This window comes from Furipterus horrens, unplaced genomic scaffold, assembly GCF_987537825.1.
Source record: "Furipterus horrens unplaced genomic scaffold, mFurHor1.1.pri manual_scaffold_2, whole genome shotgun sequence".
NCBI lineage: Eukaryota > Metazoa > Chordata > Mammalia > Chiroptera > Furipteridae > Furipterus > Furipterus horrens.
In genome coordinates this window covers 87,846,917-87,869,350 of record NW_028327172.1, presented here as the reverse complement: position 1 = coordinate 87,869,350, position 22,434 = coordinate 87,846,917, and the positions used below count along the sequence as shown (strand labels likewise).

The following is a 22,434-nucleotide window of genomic DNA, read 5'->3' as shown; positions in this document are numbered from 1 at the left end:
GAGCTCTGCTTACACCCACCCAGACAGGTCTGTGGCCCCCCATCTCCTGTAGGCTGCCTTATTTTGGGGGTCCTCAGGCTCCTGCAGGCCTCAGCCTCCCTTCTAGAACCCCAAGTCCATGGAGATCGGGGGAGAGAGGCCAACTTGGGGCTGGGAACCAGGCAGCCAGTGAGGCAGTCAATAAACTTGGCTCAGGTGAGTGGTAGGGATGTAACGATATGAGATACCGCCCTGCTCTCAAGTGGCTCACAGTCTAGAGGGAAAGACAGATATAGAGGTAATTAAAGACCATGTGCTTATCCTGATGTTAGTTACACCCAGGGAGGCCCGGAAGAGGGATCCTTAACCCAGCCTGAGAAGGGAGTGGTGTCCAGGAAGGCTACCTGGAAGAGAAGACACCTCAGCTAATTATGGAGGATGAGTAGGGATCAGATAAAAGGGGTAAAGAAGACTCCAGGCAGAGGCCCTGGGCAGGAAATAGCCTAAGGTGTAGACAGGTTGCTGCTGTAGGGACTGTGTTCCTGAGAAGAGATGACAGGTCCCCTTGAATGCCACGCTGAGTTGCTGGGTGCCGCGGAGTTCTGATCAGGGTGGTGGCTGGGTGCAACCTGGAGGACAGCGGGAGGGGTGCAGAGAGAAGAGAACACTGCCTGGGCTCAGGCCGGGAGCGGAGGTCTGCAGCAGGGCAGTGTGGTGGGGGTGGAGAGCAAAAGTCAGACCAGCCGAAGACAGTGACTGGTTATCTGTGTGGGTATGAGCGATGAGTGGTTGGGCCAAGGGGGCCTTTCTGGTGTCTGGGGTTGGTGACAGGAAGGATGATGAGCTATTCAAGCTCCTTCCCGCTTCACAGCCCCACCCGAGCAAAGAGACACCCATCAAGAAAGCACAGACCATCAGAACAAGAAGTGCAGAGATATCTCTTGGCCTGACCCTGCCATCTAACGGATGAATAAACTGAGGCTTAGAGAGAGGAAATCACCAGTCTCAGCCCCACCACCCAACCCCCGGCCAATCCACCAAGTAGTCTGGAAACAGAGCTAGGGCCTCCTGACTCCCAGGGCCTTTTATGATCATAGCACATCTCCAGCCACGCTAAGCCCCTTTTCTTTTCTTTTTCTCCTTGTTTGCCCTCATCTCGCCCCGGCCTGGCCCAGACCCCCTTCATGTGACCCTGACACCAAAGAAGCTGAAGACCGGCATTGGCAGCACGGTCATCCTCTCCTGCACCCTGATGGGTTCCCCCGAGTTCACCATCCGCTGGTACCGCAACACCGAGCTGGTGCTGCCCGACGAGGCTGTCTCCATCCGCGGGCTCAGCAACGAGACCCTGCTCATCACCTCGGCCCAGAAGAGCCACTCCGGGGCCTACCAGTGCTTCGCCACCCGCAAGGCCCAGACCGCCCAGGACTTCGCCATCATTGTGCTTGAGGGTGAGTTGGGGTGGTTTCAGGACTTCCAAAGGCGTGCCTTGCCTGATTCCCCCTCTTATCCTTCTACACACTAGGCAGATGCCTGTCTTATTTAATCCTCCCAAAATACTTTTTTAAATGTTACCTACTTTGCAGTTGAGGAAAGTGAGGTTGTGGTTACTCACCCAAGGCCAGTGCAGAGCAGGGACATGGGAAATGGGGCTGGCAGGAAGGGCAGAGGGTGGAGTGGGAGGAGTGCCCCAAAATGAAGGGCACAGGGAAAAAGGCAGACAAGGGGCCAGTGCAGTGACCCAGTGGGCAGTCCCAGGCTCTGCCAGACACCAGGCTCTCTGTGTGTTTTAGATAATGACCTCCCCAGAAATGAGCAGGGGCTGGCAGACTGGTAGAATGCCGGATTATCGTCAGCATTTTGGTGTGAAATGTGGGTGGGGTGTAGAGTACGTGTTATATTTGCCTTGCTTTCTTTTTTTATGTTTATTTTTAAATTACTTAATACCTATTTGAATCCTTTACAACAATTCTGTATGAAAGGATGGCCAGGGTCAACAGTTACAGTGTTCCATGGAGGAAGCTGGGGCACTGGGGTTAATCATCCTGTGCAAGGTTACTCAGTTAACCAAGACTAAGACCCAGCCACGGACCACCCACCCACCACCACCACACACAACCTCTGGGCAGCTTGCATTGTAAGCCTCAAACTTAGGGCTTTTTGCTATAGCACCATCACCTCCCACCCCACCCCCACCCCCCACTTCTGCCAGAATGAGAACTGGAATCAGAACTGCACAGGTCCAGCCTGGTCAGGTCCTAGTTCCATACACAGTTAACCTCTGATCCTCTGTCTTTTTTTCATAAAGGGAGGAGAAAGAAGTTGAAGAGAAAAAATTGAGAGGAGCAACATTTTATTAAGCACTTACAAAGTCGTGTGCTAAGCATCTTTAATGCATTAATTTATTTAATCCTCACAGCATCAGTGTAAGGAATTTATATTCATTATCTCCATTATCACCATCCTCTGTGGATAAGAGATGGAAAGACTCAAGAGGTTAAGTAACCTGCCTAAAGACAGCAGAGATTAAGTGGTTGAAGGAGAATTCAAACCCAGGAGTCTTACTTCATATGCAATAGTAATTGACACCTGGCAAGGTGTTGTGGTCAGTGCATGAATTGATGTACATGGAAGTTCTTTACATTATCATGACCACTGCTTCCCCTCTTCCCCATGTGGGGTGGGCGGCCTGGTGGGATGGCCACTCAGTGGCTCGGTGACTCTGAACGGGGCTCCTCACTCCCTGCAGATGGCACGCCCCGCATTATCTCCTCCTTCAGTGAGAAGGTGGTCAATCCTGGGGAGCAGTTCTCACTGATGTGTGCAGCCAAGGGCGCCCCGCCCCCCACTGTCACCTGGGCCCTGGACGATGAGCCCATCATGCGGGATGGAAGCCACCGCACCAACCAGTACACCATGTCCGATGGCACCACCATCAGCCACATGAACGTCACAGGCCCCCAGATCCGAGACGGGGGCGTGTACCGGTGCACCGCACGGAACTCGGTGGGCGGTGCTGAATATCAGGCGCGAATAAACGTAAGAGGTGCCTGTCTACATTTAAATATCAGGATAGGCTTTGAGTTCCTTTGCCATCTCTATGGTTATCATTATTCTTGTGGTGATTGGTACTTACTATTAACTGTCATTTTGGTTTTAGTAGAGGTCTCTTTCCTCTTTCTCCCCTTTTTCCCCTGCCCTCCACAGTGCCATCAACCACTCGTGTGCGTGTGTGTGTGTGTGCGCGCGCGTGTGCGTGTGTGTGTGTGTGTGTGTGTGTGTGTGTGTGTGTGTGTGTGGTATAGTTCACTGCCTTGTCATTCCCACCCCCTTCTTTCCTGCAATCTGACAGGACCCCCTTCCTCACTCCTCCATTAAATCACTCTGGCCTCAGGTATACAAAGGACCCCACTATTATTCACCAGCCCAGCCAAGGCCTTGCAAGGACAGGACAAGAAAGGAGCAGCAGGGCGAGGCTTCGCCTTTGATAGGGGTGTCCACCAAAGCTATGTTCCCAGTGTACTTCCACTGAGTCACCCCAAATGCTCCAGGAGATATAAGTAGCAGGAGTCATAACATAATCTTCTCTCAATCCTCCATCCTCCTCCTCACCCCCCTACAAGGCTCAAGCCATGAAGGCTCATGTTGGGTGGGATTACCCTAAGACAGGCAGCTCCAAGGGAAGGAGTCCTCAAGGTGATCCTTCCATGTCTCAGTTCTCCAAGTCACTGTGATGAGAACAGTCTCTCTGAAGCTCTTTGCAGCCCAGTGGGGTCAGATTGGTTCTCCTGTGATCCTACCAGTGACCCCTGACCCAAGGGAAGAGAGGAGGTGCAATGGACCAGGGGTGCTGGTGGCTGCCATGGAGCAGGGAAAGGGAGAGGGAATTCATGCTAAATTCACCTGTGCCAGGCAGGTCTCTAACCCCCCACATAAAAAATGTGCCCTCCATTTGGCCACCTCCTGCCCTCTTCTCTGAACTGGAGAAGGGCAGAGCTATAGGGTCCTGGGAGAATCCCTGGTCCAGCTCCTCATCTCCTAGGTGGGGACCCTGAAGGCCTCCAGCAGTGCCTTGCATGGTGGCCTCTGAGCCCCTTTACAATCCAACATGACAATCTGCCCAGATGACCCAGCTGACAACATTCCCTCCCCCCTTATATAGTCCCTTCACAGGGAACCACAAAACATATTTACCTATTGAAAGAAAATTGTCAGTTCATCCAATGAAGACTTCCTATTGTGCTTTAAATATTTAATTTTTATACAATGCTTTTTGGTACAAGCCTATCATGAGCATGGCAGATGAAAATAACAAAATCTCCATATTTTCACATTAACCCCCAAAATCTTAATCTCCTCATAAATGAGGACTTGCCCTCCCAAATCCCATCACTGCTTGGTGAGGCTTCAGCTTGCTCATGTACCCCTTCCCTTTAGGGGAATAGATGCTTGCCCTAGGCACAAATGGAACGCATGTCTGTTTGTCACTATTTGAAGCCAGTAACAGAGAGTTCCGTAGACACCACAGGTGCCCCCAGTTCCAGCCTCTGCCTTTAGCCTTGTAATAAGGCTGCCCTCTTCTCCCTCCAACTCCCAGCTGAATTTCCATCCCCTGCTAGTTTCAAAGGCCAAGCAACTGAGAAGAGCATCACAGGGTAGTGCCTGGCTGTCCCTGGCTAACCACACCACTTGCCCCTCCTCTCCTCCTCCCTCCCGACTCTTGCCCAGGCCCCCCCAGCATCCGGGCAATGAGGAACATCACAGCAGTCGCTGGGCGAGACACCCTTATCAACTGCAGGGTCATCGGCTACCCCTACTACTCCATCAAGTGGTACAAGGACGCCCTGCTGCTGCCTGACAACCATCGCCAGGTGGTGTTCGAGAACGGGACCCTCAAGCTGACGGATGTGCAGAAGGGCATGGATGAGGGGGAGTACCTGTGTAGTGTCCTCATTCAGCCCCAGCTCTCCATCAGCCAGAGCGTCCATGTGGCCGTCAAAGGTAGGCGTCCCCTGGAACTAGTGGCGCTGGTCACCTAGGACTGTGGGCCCTTCTCCAGCCAGTTGCTAGGCAGTAGCAGGCCATCCTGAGTGAGTGGAAAGCCAAGGAAGAGAGGGCCTCAGTATGGATTTGAGAGAAAGGGGGCAGGATGGAAGACTGCGGGCCCACAAGAAGGCTCTGAGTACCTCTACATTCAGGTTTACTCCATAGGCTGCAGGACAAGGCAGCACTAACCCCAGGGGCTTAAGGGGCCAGCCACACACAAAGAGGAGCCAGAGAAAGAGACCCAGGACAGAGAGGCAGGCTATATAGGTCCCCTGATGTTAGTATGGGGCCACTGAGAACTCAGGAGGGGCCCACCAGAGACCAACAAGAGGAGGTAAGGGGCAGGAGCCAGGAGAGTGCGGGCAGGAGCCAGGAGAGTGCAAGCAGCAGGAGGATGGGTGGTGGGGGCATACACTGGGTACCCTAGCTCCCTTCTTGGGTACAGGTGGCCTCGCTCAGGCTGTTTGGATAGGAATGGCAAGGACCTTCCAACTGCTAATGCTGCTTGAGGCCTGGAAAGCACCTCCTGCTGCTTAACAATCTCCTCCCTCTCTCCCAGGCCCTTCATGCTCCCCTGGGTGAGGTCTGTGTTCCGTGCAGGAGCACTTAGCACCATGCCTGGTACAGTAAGTGTCTGTGGATTAAATGAATATAAATGACCAAATAATGAATGCATAAGTGAATGATGGTTGTGCCTTTGGTTCTAGGGCAGGTGTATGAAGCTCCCTCCCAAATGCACTCTTTGGGACTGGCAGGCCTGGAGACTATCTGGGCAATGGGTAAAAGCAGGGTGGCCTGGTTACTCTGGGGCAGGACGGGGAGGTGCGACCTGTAGGCCTGGCTGAGACAAGGTCAGTGGAAGCCAGGCAGCTTCTGTGTAACCCAGAAGGACCCAGAGGCAGGAAAGACTGGCTGGAAGGAAGCACACTCCAGCTCAGGAATGAGAAAAGAGCCTGGGACCACCAGAAGAGTCAGGAAGGGAGACAGGGTCCATGAGAACTCTGAGAGTCCATGAGAACATCTGGACATCTGTGTCAGCCCAGAGCAGTGAGGAGCAGAGGCTGGGACAACATAAACCAGAAGAAAGCTAGTCTGGACCCTGGGGCCCACAGGAAGGAAGAAAACGCAGAGGGTTCTGGGTTCGAGAAAGGTCCCTGGCACCAGGGAAAGGCCCCAGAGGGTCCCAAACTCCTGAAGCAAGCTTGAATGAATGTCTTGTAGGCAAGAAGAGGAACATCTGGGAGAAGGACGAGTGGGGAGACATGCTGTCTTTGGTTTGGGCCCCTTCAAGTACATAGTGATGTTGCGACATCCAGGTGGAAATGTCTGGGGAGAGCAGGCAAAACTGAGCAGTAGCAGTGAAAGGCATGGTCAGGACATCTCTCTTTGCTCCTTGTCACCCTGTTCACCCCTCACTGGCACACAGGAGCGGTGTCACGTGCCTCCTTGTGCACCCAGCACCTGTCACAGGTCTAGACAGTGGGTGTTTCTTGAACTGAAACTGAGACAGCAGTCTGGGTTGGATGACTTTCTGGGAAGCTTCACATTGATCCCTGAGAACTGGGGGCTCCATGGCCATCTCCGGCCTTGGGAGGAGAGAGGAGTCCTGTACAGCATCTGCCTTCCTGCTTTCCAGCTGCTGCACCCCAGCCAGGCTGAGGCCCATTCTAGCCACTTCCTCAGCCTACTGCCTCTGTCCAGCCCAGGGTCCTTGTACTGACAGGAACCTGCAATCCCCAGGCCACATCCCCAGTTTGGTAGCTCTGGAATACAGCACAGCCAATCTCCCCCCTCCCGGCATCATGAGCCTATGTATCCATTTCCATTACAAGCAGGACACCGAGAGTTGATGGTGTAAACATCACATTGAACCTTTGCTCTACTCCCTTAGACTGTCTGCACCAGTTAGCATGTGGCTGGTTTGTTGGCAAAAACAAAAAACAAAAAAGAGGGCTCCAGTGAGCCTTGGAGTATGCAGAACATCCTGAAAGCTGCTTCTGCTCATCAATTATTCATCCTCAATCAGGGAGCAATCAGTCCTAATGAATTGAATCTGATGCATTCCATCTCAGCGATTCACTGGATCTGTTGTGATTGTGCTGTGCTGAGTGAGTGCCTCCCCAGCCCAGAAAGGGGGTGGTGTGTGTGTGTGTGTGTCAGGAAGAGGGTGTTTGTGTGTCAGGAAGAGGGTGTGTGTGTGTGTGTGTGTATCTGTGAAGAGGGCAAAGCCCCATGCGCCAGCACCCAGCACAAACTTGGCATTCATAAAGCAGGGATGTGTGTGTGTACAGTGTACCAGCGCATGTGCACACATTCCCTCTTCCCCACCCTTCATGTCTGAAAATTCAGCCCTAGCAGGGTTTTCACCTGTGTCCTCTCCAGACCAAGAAGCAGCATTTGTATGAGGAGCTCGGGTTCCTCATTCCCCCTCTTTTCCCTACTCCCTCTCCCCACCTCATTAAATGCACTTGTGCAAAGAGCCTATCAGAGCTGATTATGAGCACACTGCCTGATTAGATGATGTGCTGTTCAAGAGTTACTCAAGGAGGAGGGCAGAGGAGGTGCTCTGGGTGTGGAAAGGCCCCTCACTCTGAGGTAGGAAGGAATGAGACCAAGGGCAACACTCTAGACCCCACTCCTACTGCCTGGCTGGGACATGAGTCCCACCCAGAGGATCAGAGCAGAGACCTAGAGTGTAGAAGGGGCAAGGGGCAGGGCACTAGAAGCTGGAGACCAATTGGAAAGATCCCCACCATCTCTCTGTGTGGTCAAGGGCTGTGGGTGGGGGGCAGGGCAAAAACCCATGCTGCTCCATGAGCTGGAAAGACAACTGCTGACTCCATTCCTTCCGGGACTGCTTGTCTTCTGATGAGTTTTTTAAAACTGAGCTGAGAGCACAACACACCAAATTTGCATACACATTCATGCACACACACGTGCAAAAACGCGTGTGCATGAGTACAATGCACTGCACATTGGTACATATTATATGCATGTACATGCAACAAATATACACATATTAACCTACCCACACTTGCTCATACATGTACATTGTACATGCTGGCAGTTACATATACACAAACATTTCCCTTGTCCATATCCTTCTGTAAGGCAGCTACAGGTGATGCCATATGAAATATTGCCCATGTGAGCCAGCCATGGCCCAGCAAGGTGAAAGGAATTGAGGGGAGAGAGGGCAAAGATGCTTCAAGGGCTGCCAGAGCTTTGGTGCATGTAACACTGACTGGCCAAGCTGCAGGGAAGGCAAGTGCTTGTCTCTGGGCATCCTAAGGTATCCTTGGCAGGTTGCTAAGAGGAGGGCACATGGATCCAACCTAGATTTGGTGTTTTTAGGGCCCCCGTAGCTGAAAAATGATGTAGCATAAAAACATCTCTGGACACACAGGCTGAATGTTTAATTAACTAAGGAAGCAGGGCTGCCATTGGTGTTTCTTGTCCTTGTCCATCTCTCTCCCCACGTGTGAGTCTCTTGGAGCCTCTGGAGCCAAAACAAGGGCATGAGATACTTTCTGCCCATGCTCAGCAAGTCCAGGACCAGGAGAGAGTGCCAAGTCCCTATGGAGCAAATGGAAGAGGAGCACACTCACATTCACGCACAGACTACCACACACACACACACACACACACACACACACACACACTCATTCCCAATACCCATACTTGCACCCTCCCCCAAACTTATTCTTCCCTCATTGCTCAAACCAATCCCTGCCAGGTGCTTGGAGCCTTTGGAGGAGCTCCACTTCCACCCTAGTAAATGGGTTTCTGTGATCATAGGGCTTAAGAGATAGCCAGCCACCTGGCCAAATGTCTGCTGTTGGCTGAGGTGGAGATTTGGAAGGAAGCCCCCAGAACCCACAGGAAAGTAGCACAGCAGGTTCTACAGGGGATAGATTGCCCAATTGTACTGGGGAAGGGACCCCAAGGAAGCTGCTGCCAACAGCCCTATTCCTCAGCAGGAACATAGATAGGGGCAAGCATCCTCCTTATGGGACAGACAAGGTCTAAGACGATGATGGTGGCCATGGTGAAGCAGCAGCACCCACTTATCCATTCAGTGACACTTGGTGAGCACCCACTACCAGACCCTGTGCTGTGAATACAGTGGTGCTCAAGACAGAAAAAATCCCTGCCCTCAAGGAGCTCCCATTCTGCTGGGGAAATGGATAGGATGTAACGTACAAAAAAGGTGTCGTCTGTCAAACGGGGAGTGGGAATGAGTGCCAAGGGGTGGAGAGAATGGTTTGCAATTTTAAATAGGGTGGTCAGGGTAGGCCTTCCTGAGGAAAGCATGCGGAACGAAAACTGAAATTGTTACTCCTAAAATACTAGACTTGTTACAACTGGAAAGTCAGCCTCAGAGCAGACGAGGAAGCTGAGGATCCATGGCAGAGGCAGGGGGGGCAAGGGAGGCCCCTTGGCCACATTCACCTGCAGAGACAGCGAAGACGGGAACCCAGGTGTCCTGGTCCCAGGCATGGCTCCTTCCTCATCTCCACGCTGCAGAGGCAGAGAAGCCCCACTTCCCACAGTGCCCTTTCCCTGCCGAACACATGCAGTAAATAAAAAGGCCCGGTCTCACAGAGAGATGAAAGGCACCGTAAAGTGTTTATGGGCTGGGTTGGTGGTCAGCATGTGCAACAATCCCAAACAAGTGGCCATAAAGTCTTTATGGTGGCCGGACACCCCATGGGCTGCCTCAACCACTGTCTCCTCTCGGCCGCGTCACCATTCCAGCCCCTTGTTCTAACCCTGCCTCCCTCAGGGCCGACTGGGCTACCCTCTTGCCAAGGTGAGTGTAGCCAGAGCAGGGCTTCTGGAGAGAAGTCCCCAGGTGGCATGGCGTTCGGACCCCTACATTCGGGCTGCATGCTGTGGAAATGCTGGGACTGAGGGTGGGAGGGGAACCCTTGCGGGCTGCAATCAGCACTGAAGAGATCCCTGGTCATCATCACAATGGAGGTGGCAGAGCCCCCAGCTGCTGAAGATGCTTTTCCTGGGGTGGGCGTGAACACACACGCATTCAGTTACCCTGAGCCCACCTCTGAGCACCAGGGAAGGTACTGCTGACTCACAGGTCAGAAAGCAACCCCACATCCGGTCAGCTGCCAGTGTGCACGTCTCAGACCTGCTTCTGGGTCCTCCCACTCAGCGCTCCTCCTAGTACTCAGTGAACCAGCAAAGGAGCCAGGATCCCTGTGCTTTCTTCTCTCTCCAGGATTTGTCCCCACAGTTATAGGGTTATCAGAAAGATATCCTAGAGCCGAGGAATTCTGTGGGCAGCTCTGGCCTTCAGCACTCCCACCAAAGGGCTCCTAAGGGGACACATCACCCACAGCATCTCACCGGCCCATCAACCCATAGCAGGGGTGGAAGGTGGAGGGAAGCCGGGAGCTTGCCTCGAAACTCTGAGTTGTCTGTTCCTCTGCCTCTTCCCTCTGCCCCGCCCAGCCACAAGTCAGTAGAGAGCTCTAGGGCCTAGAGAACGCTGGCCAGCTCAGGTGAATGTCTAATCTCCCTGGATGGATGTTGGCAACTGTCCTTCAGTGGTCTGTCAAATGGCTACCAAGGTATACATACTTGAAAACCAGAAGGGAATGATGACGGGCCCTAGTTGCCCTTTGCCTCTTAGCTCAGTCTTCCCCCTGGCTGGTTTGGCTCAGTGGATTGAGCGTCGGCCTGCGAGCTAAGTGTCGCTGGTTCGATCTTCCAGTCAGGGCACATCAGAGAAGGAAAACTCTGACTCCAAAAAACCTCCGCTGCCTTGCGGCATACCTCTTCAGGGGAAACGCTAAGGGAGTAAACCCCGACAGAAAATCCGGAGCCGGAGTCCCTAAGGCGGTTTGACGTTGTAGTCAACACCGGCAACTCCTGCGGCACACCTGAAGCCAAGCTGTATTGACTCTGTCTTTCCCTTGGACCCTTCAGCTGCGAAGAGAGGGGGGGTCTGCTGCATGGGCAACAGCAGACCCTCCATATCACCCTGCCCAGGCTCTGTAGCTTCAGCTTCACTGGAGAGGACACCCCAGCGTCATCGCAAGATGTCGATTCAACACGGGAGGAGACAGATACCGTGTCACTCCCGAGTCGGACTGCACAACCATTCTCGGCGGTGCAGATAGACTCTTAAGAAGCTACACCATCGTCTCTCGAGACGGACGGCTGCCGACGACACAGTGGACTTGGCAACTCCTGGGCAGAACCTCCCAGCTCCTTGCTTTACCCACATACTTCCTCTGCAGCCTCTCCTCAGGACTGTAACTCTCCCCTTGTCCATGGGACTCTTAAATCAAAGGAGCCAGCTCTGGGACTAGAACAGCAAGGACCCAACACCCAGGAAGAAGCAGGGGAGAAGCTCCCAGCTCCAAAATTCCATCATAAATACAGCATCCTGAGGGACAGTATAGCACCCCCTCTCTTTTTCTGGCTGAATTCCCATCCTGTGCTCTCACCACCCCTTGCTCACCTCACAGGCAAACATTTAAGATCAACCCAGGAAATGATCTACAGACCTATGTTCTTTAATTTACTGTACTCACTTGACAAACATTTATTGGGCTTTTATAATTTTCCCAGTTAAGAAGTCCTGCTTACTGTCCTAAAGGAGCTCCCAGACTCCCAGGGATGGTGGTGGTAATGCAAAAGCTACCTAACTGCCACACAATGATCAAGGTGTGGACCAAGTGCTGCAGGACAATGCAGGACAGGCCCAGGCTTCACAGGAGAGGTGGCATTGGAGCAGGGTCTGAAAGGGTGATGAAGGGTTTCCCAGGAGACCTGCGGGGCTCTAGCTTTGGACCTTTGCTGGAAGGACTGGACCAAAACTGGTTCTTCTGGACCCCAGGAAACAAACTGGGTAGCAGATCTGGGTTTCTGCAATAATTCCACTGAAAGTCTAGGGAGGACAGAGGCCTAGATTTTATCTAGGCACCAAAAACTGTGGGGATGGGGGTGGATCAGCAGAGCCCAACAGAGGAATTTCTGGAAAGCCTCAGCAAGAGACATTTGGCCATTACTAGAGTCAGGGTTCCAGAAAAACCTGTCTGGATGTCCAAGACCCAGAAAACCACTCAGAAGACTAGGAGGCCTCAACCCAGAGAGCAGAGGCAGCCAGATTGGGATGGAGAGATCCAGAAAGTGACCAGAGTCTCAGAAAACCTGGATGGACTTAGGACCTATATTTGGGCTCAGATGGATCTGGAATGAGATGGGTCAAAAGCCAGTCCTTGGGCTAGGAGCACACATGGTGGGAAAGCAAAAGGACAAACACCCAGCTGTGTTTACCCAGGCACCCCACCGCAGGGACTGAGACTTTGGACTGTGAGCCACTGATGGGCCCTGTGGCTGGAGTGAAGGGTAAGGTGGGAGATGTCATTGGAAAGGTCAGCAAGGGCTCTGCTGAGGGGTAGAACTCTTGTCCCATAAGTTGTGGAGACAATATCCCTCCTAAATGTCACTTCCTCTGGACCTAGAGCCCTCGATCAGGACCTTTCTCGGGCACTCAAAGGGCTGCCAATGGTGTTCGGAGTCCACACCCGACCACTCCCCAGGGGCAACGGGAGGGTGTGCACAGGAAGCCACGCCTCATTTTCCCCTCAGGGCTTGCCCCCCTGTAGCCACTGGAGGAGGGCCTAAGGTAGAGAGTAGCAGGATTCCCAGGGAAGGTGGGACTGACCCCCAGGGGAAGGCCAGAGGACCCGGGACAGCCCTGTAATTTAATTATTTGATGGCAGAAAGGAGATCTCATCTACTGGGTGCTCGTCCCTGTTAAGCTAATTGTCTCCTTCTCTTCTCCCAACACTTGCTGGCGAAGTTGTTGCAGCCCAATTGACTTATCATAAAGATGATAGCTGACACTCCAGCCAGAGCTGAAAAAGGAGGATCCCTCCCACAGCAGCTCAGGCTCCAGACAGGCCCATCAGGGGCTGAGATGTGGGCAATGGGGGGAGGGGAGGGTATGCCTGATCTCTGGGAGGCGGGAGGCTGTGTGGATGATGCTTAGCCAGATGAGCTGAACCAACTGGCGGTCTCGCAAACACCAGAGCACCTCTGCTCTTTCCTGCCATCCGAGAGGAGCTCGCTTATAGAACAAAAGGATGTGTGCTCTGGGCATGTTTGGGACTCTCAGAGAGGCAAGCAGGCAGCACACGGGAGAGAGCTTGGACTTGGAAAACAGACAGATCACAGTCACTTCTTATGAGCAGGGTGACCTAGGACAAATGACTTCTCTGCTCTGAACCTCAGTTTTCTCATCTATAGAGTGGAGACAGTTAAGCTCACAGCACATTATTGGTGGGAGGATTCAGTGAGATGACACATCTAGTGCTGGAAGCTTCCACCTGTCTGTCCCAGTACTTGAGGACAATGAAAGGGCTGGGTGGACAGTGGGACCTCTGCAGGAGCAGGAGAAGGGCAGAGCACAGCACACTGGTTTCAGACCAGCAGCTACCGGGTATGTACAGGGCAGAGTCTCAGCGCTGGCCTTCCTTTCTTGTCATGTGGGCATATCACCTCTATCAGCTCCAGGTCCCCAGAGAGCTATGAGCTATATCTCTGGATGCAGACAGTTGGCACAGGGGTTCTAAGGAATGGCAGGGAAATTGGGATGAAAGCTAAGCAGTCAGATGAAAGTCAAGAAGCACATGCAGCATCACCATTCAAGTTCCAGGACAAGTCTGAAGGTCGGGATTAATGCAGGCCAACCAAGGCCTTGAACAGAAACTGAGGGTCCAGGCCTGGCGGGGGTGGGGGTTGGCAGTTATGGGAGACAGAGGACAATGGTAGGGCACCCCAAGAGATTCTGCATATACAAGAAAACAAAGCATCTGTGCTCTGGGGGTACTCTGTTCACAGCCCAAGGGTGAGGCAGTTGAGGCAGTGCTGCTGGCCAGGCTGGGCTGAATGGGGGGCCTGACAGCAGCATCCCCCTTGCCTTCCCAGTGCCCCCTCTGATCCAGCCCTTTGAGTTCCCACCTGCCTCCATTGGCCAGCTGCTCTATATCCCCTGCGTGGTATCCTCGGGGGACATGCCCATTCGCATCACCTGGAGGAAGGACGGACAGGTGATCATCTCAGGCTCCGGTGTGACTATCGAGAGCAAGGAGTTCATGAGCTCCCTGCAGATCTCCAGTGTCTCCCTCAAGCACAACGGCAACTATACATGCATCGCCAGCAACGCAGCGGCCACCGTAAGCCGGGAGCGCCAGCTCGTTGTGCGTGGTGAGTGGAGGCAGGCGGGTAGTGGGGCGGGGAGAGTCCAGCTCTGTATGCGGCTGCAAGTCTCTAGATTTCAGGTTTGCATCAAAGGCCTATGGAAGGTTGGCTCTGGCAGGCGCCTGCCTTAAAGATCAAAAGGTTCAAACTGCTTACTTTCCAAACCAGGAAACTGAGGCCTAGTGAGTGAAAGACACTTGCTCAGGTCGTCCCTGGCACAACAGAATTGGAACTCAGAACCCCCAACTCCCAGTCCAGCACTCAGCAACAGCTCTCAGCATCTCTGGTTTGGGAGCTTCCAGGCCTTGATTTCAGAAGAGTCCAGGAGGGACTGACATTGAATGGAAAGTTCCCAAAGACCAGAAAACCTATCAGACACTGAGATCCTCTTTCTCCCACCTCCCCTCTGTCTGCAGTGCCCCCTCGATTTGTGGTGCAGCCCAACAATCAGGACGGCATCTATGGCAAAGCTGGCGTGCTCAACTGCTCAGTGGATGGCTATCCCCCACCCAAGGTCATGTGGAAGCATGCCAAGGGTAAGGCCCTGGTCAACCAGTAACTCCAAGTACCAGGGAGAGGGAAGGAAGATGCTGATGAGACCCTGGGTCTCTACACACAACCCCTAGCCCTGGGTGGGGACCCTTGGTTCTGAGCTTTAAGGGGACCCCAGGCTATACCAGATCTGGAGGTCATCTGTAAACACCCCAGTGGTCTGTGCACCAGGACAGCTGTCACGCTGACTCTAACTTTTCTTTTGTCCTCACAGACTGACCTCTTCCTTCCCCTTCAGTGCTAGAACTCAGTGTACTCCATTTTCCCTACCCCCGAACTATGCTCCTGGGTCCCCGAGCCTCATCAGCCCCTGCTTCTCACCACTTATAATTTTGGTTCTTCTTGGATCCCAACTTCTTATCCAGACATGTCCAGGGCTCACACTGGGAGAATGTAGGGGTGCCCAGGGCCCCATCTGGAGAATGGCTGGGCTCCTTCCCAGGCCTCACTGCCTAAGACCAGAAAACTGCCATTTGAGGGCTCAGTCTTCCCTTTACCTGTTGCCAAGTGGCCTGAAGACAACTCTTTCTTCCTCTCTGGAGAATTCACCCCAAAGAAATTCAGTGCCAAGGTGGGCATTCCACCTCCATCTCCTTACTCAGAGCTGGAGCAGGACCAGCACTCTGTGAGGGTTTTTCCTGTTGTCTAGGAAACAGGAGCTGTATGAGAATGCTACAAAATAGCCCTAGACCTGCAAGAGAAAAGTGTCAGGGCCATTTATTGGGACACTCTAGCCCACCCAGCTCACTCTCTAGCCCAGATAGCAGCCCTTCTCACCTCTGCCTCCTTCCAGGGAGTGGGAACCCCCAGCAGTACCACCCGGTACCCCTCACCGGCCGCATCCAGCTCCTGCCCAACAGCTCACTGCTGATCCGCCACGTCCTGGAAGAGGACATCGGCTACTACCTCTGCCAGGCCAGCAACGGTGTGGGCACCGACATCAGCAAGTCCATGTTCCTCACGGTCAAGAGTGAGTCCTGCCCCTGCGGCCCTCCCACACCCCCTGATCACAGGTTGGGGCGTAGCTCTGCACTCACTCTGCCTCCCCTCTAGGTTTCCATCGTCAGACCTATGACGGGGAGGCAGGAAGGAATCCTAGTGAGAGGTGGGCTTGGGACCCTCAGATGGGGGATTCAAAAGCACCATCATCTAAAACAACGGCCTCACCCTGAATGGCACCAGCTCACACCACCCTAGTCATGAAAAGCTCATGATTTGCTCATAGGATCATGTGACTTCTCATTTACTCTGATCTGTGTGTTGGTAATTCTATCTGAATAGTCATATCAAACAATTTATTTTTGTTACTTAATTTACACCTGCTTTTTTATAACCTGTTTGTGACTTAGGAAGGAGGATACTATATACACAATGTAGGAGAAAACCTGGGTTCCAGTTTTATATCTGCCTGAGGGGCTATGTGACTTGACACATGTCACTTTACCTCTCTAGGCTCTAGTTTCTTCAGCTGTGCTAGTGGTTCATTCCCAGGCCACCTGCCCCACAACACTGGTGTGAATAACACAGGAACTGATTGTAGAAAGAGGAAGGTGCATCAGAAAAGCTGAAAGAGCAATAAAACTCATTGTATCTTGGTGCTGTATCAGTGACTTCTAAGTCCCCAGATGCAGAGTTGATCTTGATGGCCTTGGAAGCCCAGACTATTCTACCCCTGAATTCTGCTCTCACAGACACACATTCCTGCTGTGTGAATTTCCCCCTTTACAGTCTTAGGGGTCTGTATATTGGGCCCCGAGGAATCACGTCATAAGGACAGTGTCCATCTGCCCCTATGTCAGGAAATGGACCACAGGTCATAGAGGACAGTGGTAAGAGCCTAAGTTTTAGAGTCTGACCAACCCCAGTATGAATCTGGGCTCCATCATCACTGTGGCCTTGATGAGTGTCCTTGGCCTCTCTGTACTTCCTCCTCATGATATCCAAGAGGAAGGTCATGAGAGTGCCTTAACTGTTATTTTTGTGTGTCAAGAGTAAGTCAGATGACATGTGTAAAGCAACCAGTATGGTAACTGGCACCCAGTAGACCGGCAAAGATTTAGCCCCAGTTCTGCTATTCTTAATGATAGGCCCCCAGGGCATGTGCAGGAAGGGCTGCTGAGAGCAGCGCCTGGGGTTGGGCTGCTTGGCGTCTCCTTCAAGAATCACAGCTTCTTGATCACCTGCCAGACCCTGTGTTCAGCTCAGCAGCAGACAGGAGAGCCCTGACAATCTGCGATCGATGCTCAGGGAGCTTGGATCTGGAATCCCCGCCCTGGGAACCTACTTCCCTCACACTATCAAAAGACACTTTGTCCTTAATAAGCCCAGGCAATCAATCCATCTATATCCCTCAGCCAGGAAGAACTTTGCTAATGCTGCCTGTGTGAGACAAGAGGAATAGTAGATACTTTGGGTACCATCCTTGGTATTTGATCCTTATCTCCCCACTGTCAGCAGGAGAGATGAACCCAAATGCTCAGACTTTTTGTGGGGAAGGCCTTCGCTATTTTCCCCAGGTTAGGGGATTCCACTGAGCAAGCATAGACATGGCTTTGTGGTACATGGTTTCTCCATGGAGATGAGGGGACATGGGTGCCAGGTGGCCCAGTGACCGGGAGGTGGGCTGTGCATGAGGAGACCCAGTTCACATAGAGCTGGTCATGATGTCGCGGAGCCTCTCTGGGCCTGAGTTTTCCTGTTCTGTCCTCACTTTCCAACCCAGGCAGGAGCTATGAAACACTCCGAGGTATTCAGAGAAAACACATTTTGTAAGTGCAGAGCAGCCTCACGAACATGTGCAATCACACATGCACGCGTACACTCACAGTGGCATTAATCTCTGGTCCCCTTCTTCCCAAGGAAATTTCGTACCATCTAATTAATCACTTATGGGTAGAGTCTGCGCCTTGTTCCTTCTTTTCCTCGCCCTTATCCTAATTTCAGCTGCCTTGTCCTTTTCCTTTGCTTCCTTCCACCGTAAGGCACACACACTTTTCCTGCATCTACTCCATCTCACAAACACCTCTGGGTCCTATTTCCCACTCCTCTCACCTCCCCCCCACACAGGCCAGTCAGTGTCTCTCCGCACTTCCTCACACAGTCTCCCTGCACCACCAGCCTAGCTTCCTGCTCACCCATCACAGAGCCCACTGTGCTTCCTCACACACTCAGCACATTTGAGGACCCCAAACCCTCACATTCATGCACTCCTTCAGATGGCCTTTTCCTCACACCCTTTCTCTGACACAAACACCCCTTCCATTCTAGTCTCCTTCCTCCCCATGACCTGCCCAGCTGTGCTGGAGGCCTCTGTGCCACCCCACTTCCAGCAGGAGCAGAGGAGACAGGGCCAGGGCTTTGAGGCCTGAGAGCAGTCGATGTGGATGGCTGAGCATGGCCAGGGCCCCTGATTGGGGTTGGAGGGCCTGATTGCCCTTCCGTAGCAGCCTAAACAATGCTACTGACCAATGGGAGATGCTCCTGTGACGATGTGACAAGGTGGAGAGGATGGGGCTGGAATGCTCCTGATCTCTGTGAACTTCCATTCTGCCTTCTGCTGCTTTGACACCGGCATCCTGCTCCTCCCCTTGCACATCCTCCCCCTGCCTGCTGTGCTCTTCTTTCCTTCCTTCTCCCTCAGTTTTCCCAACTCTGACTGATTGAAAGGGCACAGGTAGATAAGGGAGAAGCTTTAGGACTCGGGCATGTGAGTCACCAGTGGGATTGCCAGGGGAAAGCCACTCCTAGTCATTCCTAGTCCATCTCAAACACCCTACACTGCCACTTGCAGAGCTGACCACAGAAGGACCTACCATTTGCAAAGCCAATTTCAAGGCTTGCCTCAATGCTTCTAACACACTCAGGAAAATGCTGACCCAATACAGCTCCACCTTTTTAGACTGCACACTTTTGTGAACTCTCAGAAATCAAACTGACCTAAGTCCCCACTTGGGCCAAGTCGTCGTCGTCGTCGTCGGCAGCCGTCCGTCTCGAGAGACGATGGTGTAGCTTCTTAAGAGTCTATCTGCACCGCCGAGAATGGTTGTGCAGTCCGACTCGGGAGTGACACGGTATCTGTCTCCTCCCGTGTTGAATCGACATCTTATGATGACGCTGGAGTGTCCTCTCCAGTGAAGCTGAAGCTACAGAGCCTGGGCAGGGTGATATGGAGGGTCTGCTGTTGCCCATGCAGCAGACCCCACCTCTCTTCACAGCTGAAGGGTCCAAGGGAAAGACGGAGTCAATACAGCTTGGCTTCAGGTGTGCCGCAGGAGTTGCCGGTGTTGACTACAACGTCAAACCGCCTTAGGGACTCCGGCTCCGGATTTTCTGTCGGGGTTTACTCCCTTAGCGTTTCCCCTGAAGAGGTATGCCGCAAGGCAGCGGAGGTTTTTTGGAGTCAGAGTTTTCCTTCTCTGATGGGCCAAGTAGAAGTAAGAAAAGTAAAACTATATCAAAGAGACATACATTGTAGAAAGCATCTAAGTGTCAAATTACACATTTGTGGTTGGCCTCTGTTGGGACATGTCCATACATTGACACCCACAGTTCCCAATGATAACTAACAGATTCTCACTGACCCCTCCCTCACTAGGTCTATAAAACTCCATGGCTAAGAGCATGGACTTTAGAACCAGACAGATCTGGTTCAAATCCAGTAATTAGCAATCACTAGTTTTAGGTGCTGCAAATCTGGTGATGAGTAAAATTAAGTTGCTATTCTCAGGGAATTTAGAATCTTGAAGAGGAATTAGACATATACCCAAAACAAGTCAAATATACAAACTGGCAATTTCCTTTAAAAGCTATAAATGGGTGATACAAAGAAAGCCAGAGATGGAATAATTGACTTTAGCTTTAGGGCCAAGAAGAGAATGTCAAGAAAAGCTCCACAAATATACTAGTTACTAAGTAGGACTTAAAGGATGAGGAGGATTCTGACAAGAACCAATAGGGACAAAGGTCATTCCATTACAGGATGAGAAAGAAGCATGACAAGGGCACAGAGTCAGAAAAGGCCATGAATGTCATCAGAAGGACAATAAAGGGAAAGTGGACAGGGAGAATGAATGTGAGGTTGTTATGAGCTTTAGAAGCTAAATATTATCTTTTCATGGAACATTGACTCATTTTTTTAAGTATATTTTATTGATTATGTTGTTACAGTAGTCCCAATTTTTTTCCCCTTTGGTCCCCTTTGCCCAGTACCCCCCTTCCCTCCAGCAATCCCACCCCCCTTAGTTCATGTCCATGGGACGTGCATATAAGTTCTTTGGCTTCACCCTTTCCTATATTATTCTTAACTTCTCCCTGTCTATTTTGTACCAACCAATTATGCTTCTTAGTCCCTGCACCATTTCCCCATTTCTCCCCCTCCACCTCCCAGCTGATAATCCTCCAAATGATCCTCAAACCTATGACTCTGTTCCTATTCTGGTTTACTTAGTTAGATTTTGTTTTTATTTTTTAGATTCAGTTATTGATAGTTGTGGGTTTGTTGTCACTTTAGTGTTCATAGTTTTGATCTTCTTTTTCTTAAGTCCCTTTGACATTTCATATAATAATGGCTTGGTGATGATGAACTCTTTTAGCTTCACCTTGTCTGGGAAGTACTTCATCTGCCCTTCCATTTCAAATGATAGCCTTGCTGGATAGAGTAATCTTGGTTGCAGGTTGCCTTTCATCACATTGAATACTGCTTGCCAGTCCCTTCCTGCCTGCAAAGTGTCCTCTGAGAAATCAGCTGATCGTCCTATAGGCAGCCCCCTGTAGGCAACTCTCCGCCTCTATCTTGCTGCCCTCAGGACTCTTTCTCTATCTTTCATGTTTGGCATCTCAGTCATAATGTGACCTGGTGTGGTCCCCTCTGGGTCCAGCTCGCTCGGGACCCTCTATGCATCCCAGACCTGTATGTCCATCTCCTTCACAAAATTTGGGAAGTTTTCCTCATTTTTTTCAATTCTAGCTTCCTCATTCTGCGCTGGTTGATTGTTCTTTTCTTCCTTATGTTCCAAATCATTGATTTGAACCCCGGTTTCCTTCCCTTCACTATTGGTTTTGTATGGATTTTCCTTTGTTTCACTTAGCATAGCCTTCACTTCTTCTTTTATACGTTTGCCATACTCAACCATATCTGTCAAGCCTGTGAGCATCTTTATCACCAGTGTTTTGAATTCTGCATCTGTTAAGTTGTCTATCTCCTCATCTGTGAGGTTGGCTATTTCCTTGTTGCTTAGCTCTCCCACTGGAACCTTGATCCGTTCCCCCTTTTGGACCATACTTCTCTGTCTCCTCATTCTGACAGGCTCCTGTGTTTGTTTACCTCCGTGTCCCAGGTAGAGCTGTGGCTCCTGTTACGTTGTAAGGGGCAGAGCCTTAGGGATTCATCAGTACAGGGCGACCTGTTTCACCATGTTGTGGCGCTGTATGTGGGGGAGGGGTCCAGAGGGAGCAATGTCGCCCGCTCAGCACTCGCCCCTTTTCCAGGCACCTCTCCCACTTCCGCACCAGACTGGTACCCCTCTAGTTGCTGCCCTGGCCATCGTTCCCAGAGTGGGTGGGTCTGCGGACGTTCTAGGACTGTGGGGGCCCTTTAAACAAGTGGACTCTGCTGAGACTGGCAGTTTCTGCCTCCACCCCAACCCCCACTGGTTTGCACAGTCAGAAGCAATGAGGCTTGATTTTCCCCGGTGCTGGGACCGTGAGCTTCGAGGTCCGGTGAGGGGCTGGGAATGCTATCCAGGTGTCCCTCCTGACTTTTTAAAACGTGTGACTGCACTTTCTGCCGGCCTGCTGCTGCTGCCGCTGCTGCCGCCGCTGCTGCCGCCACCACACCACATCCTCTCCACCCCGGCTCCGCCCCTCCTACCTGTCTGGATGAGCATTTCTTCTTTATATCTTTTCTTGCTGGACTTCCATGCAGCTTTATTTTCTGGAACTTCTGGTTGTTTCTAGTTTTGAGGTAGTTGTATTCCTTCTTACTTGTGGAGGGAAATGCAGCGTGTCTGTCTATGCCTCCATCTTGGCCAGAAGTCCGGAACATTGACTCTCGATATCAGGCACCAAACCAGAGTTCCAAGAGCCCCAGAGTCTGGTGGGATTTGGGATTCCAGAGCCAGCTCTTGGAGAATTGCCATCTAGAGTCTTTGTTCAGGGCCCCTGATTGCTAAGGCAGTATTAGTGTGGGGAGGTGGTTTCCCAAAGTTTCTGGACACCCTTTCTGGCAACCAACCAGGTCCCACTGGTCCCCACTTCTTTCTGACCCCAGCATGTTGATGTTGGCTAAGCCTATGAATGTCTGAACATTTAGCCCAGCCTTACCACCATCACAAGTATAGCGCTTGATGGCTTATAAAGCTTTTCACATAACTTGTCTATGAGAATGGCAGCCTGGGTCAAGGTCATTGTGTGAGAGAGTCATGGCTGAGATTCTAACTTACCTCTGTGGACTCATGGTTGAAAGAGTACAGAACAAGAGACAGAAGAGTGGATGATGTTGGTCCTAGCTCAGTGACATGCTACACAGTGATGTCCATTCCTTCTTTTCTCTGGGCTTCAATTTTTTTATCTGTACAATAAGAGGCCTGGACTAGAACCTAGTCACTAGCTGATCCCAAGGTTCCT

The 22,434-nt window shown here is 51.8% G+C and overlaps 1 protein-coding gene across 1 annotated transcript in view; it reads left to right on the top strand.

Moving 5' to 3' along the window:
• Positions 1–22,434, top strand: part of DSCAML1 (DS cell adhesion molecule like 1) — a 96,703-nt gene that overhangs the window by 6,927 nt on the left and 67,342 nt on the right. Inside the window, exons 3-8 of the mRNA XM_090267348.1 lie at positions 1,155–1,430; positions 2,729–3,025; positions 4,708–4,980; positions 13,987–14,265; positions 14,676–14,795; positions 15,605–15,781. Coding sequence (XP_090123474.1) covers positions 1,155–1,430; positions 2,729–3,025; positions 4,708–4,980; positions 13,987–14,265; positions 14,676–14,795; positions 15,605–15,781 — 1,422 coding nt within the window. The remainder of the gene's footprint in view (positions 1–1,154; positions 1,431–2,728; positions 3,026–4,707; positions 4,981–13,986; positions 14,266–14,675; positions 14,796–15,604; positions 15,782–22,434) is intronic.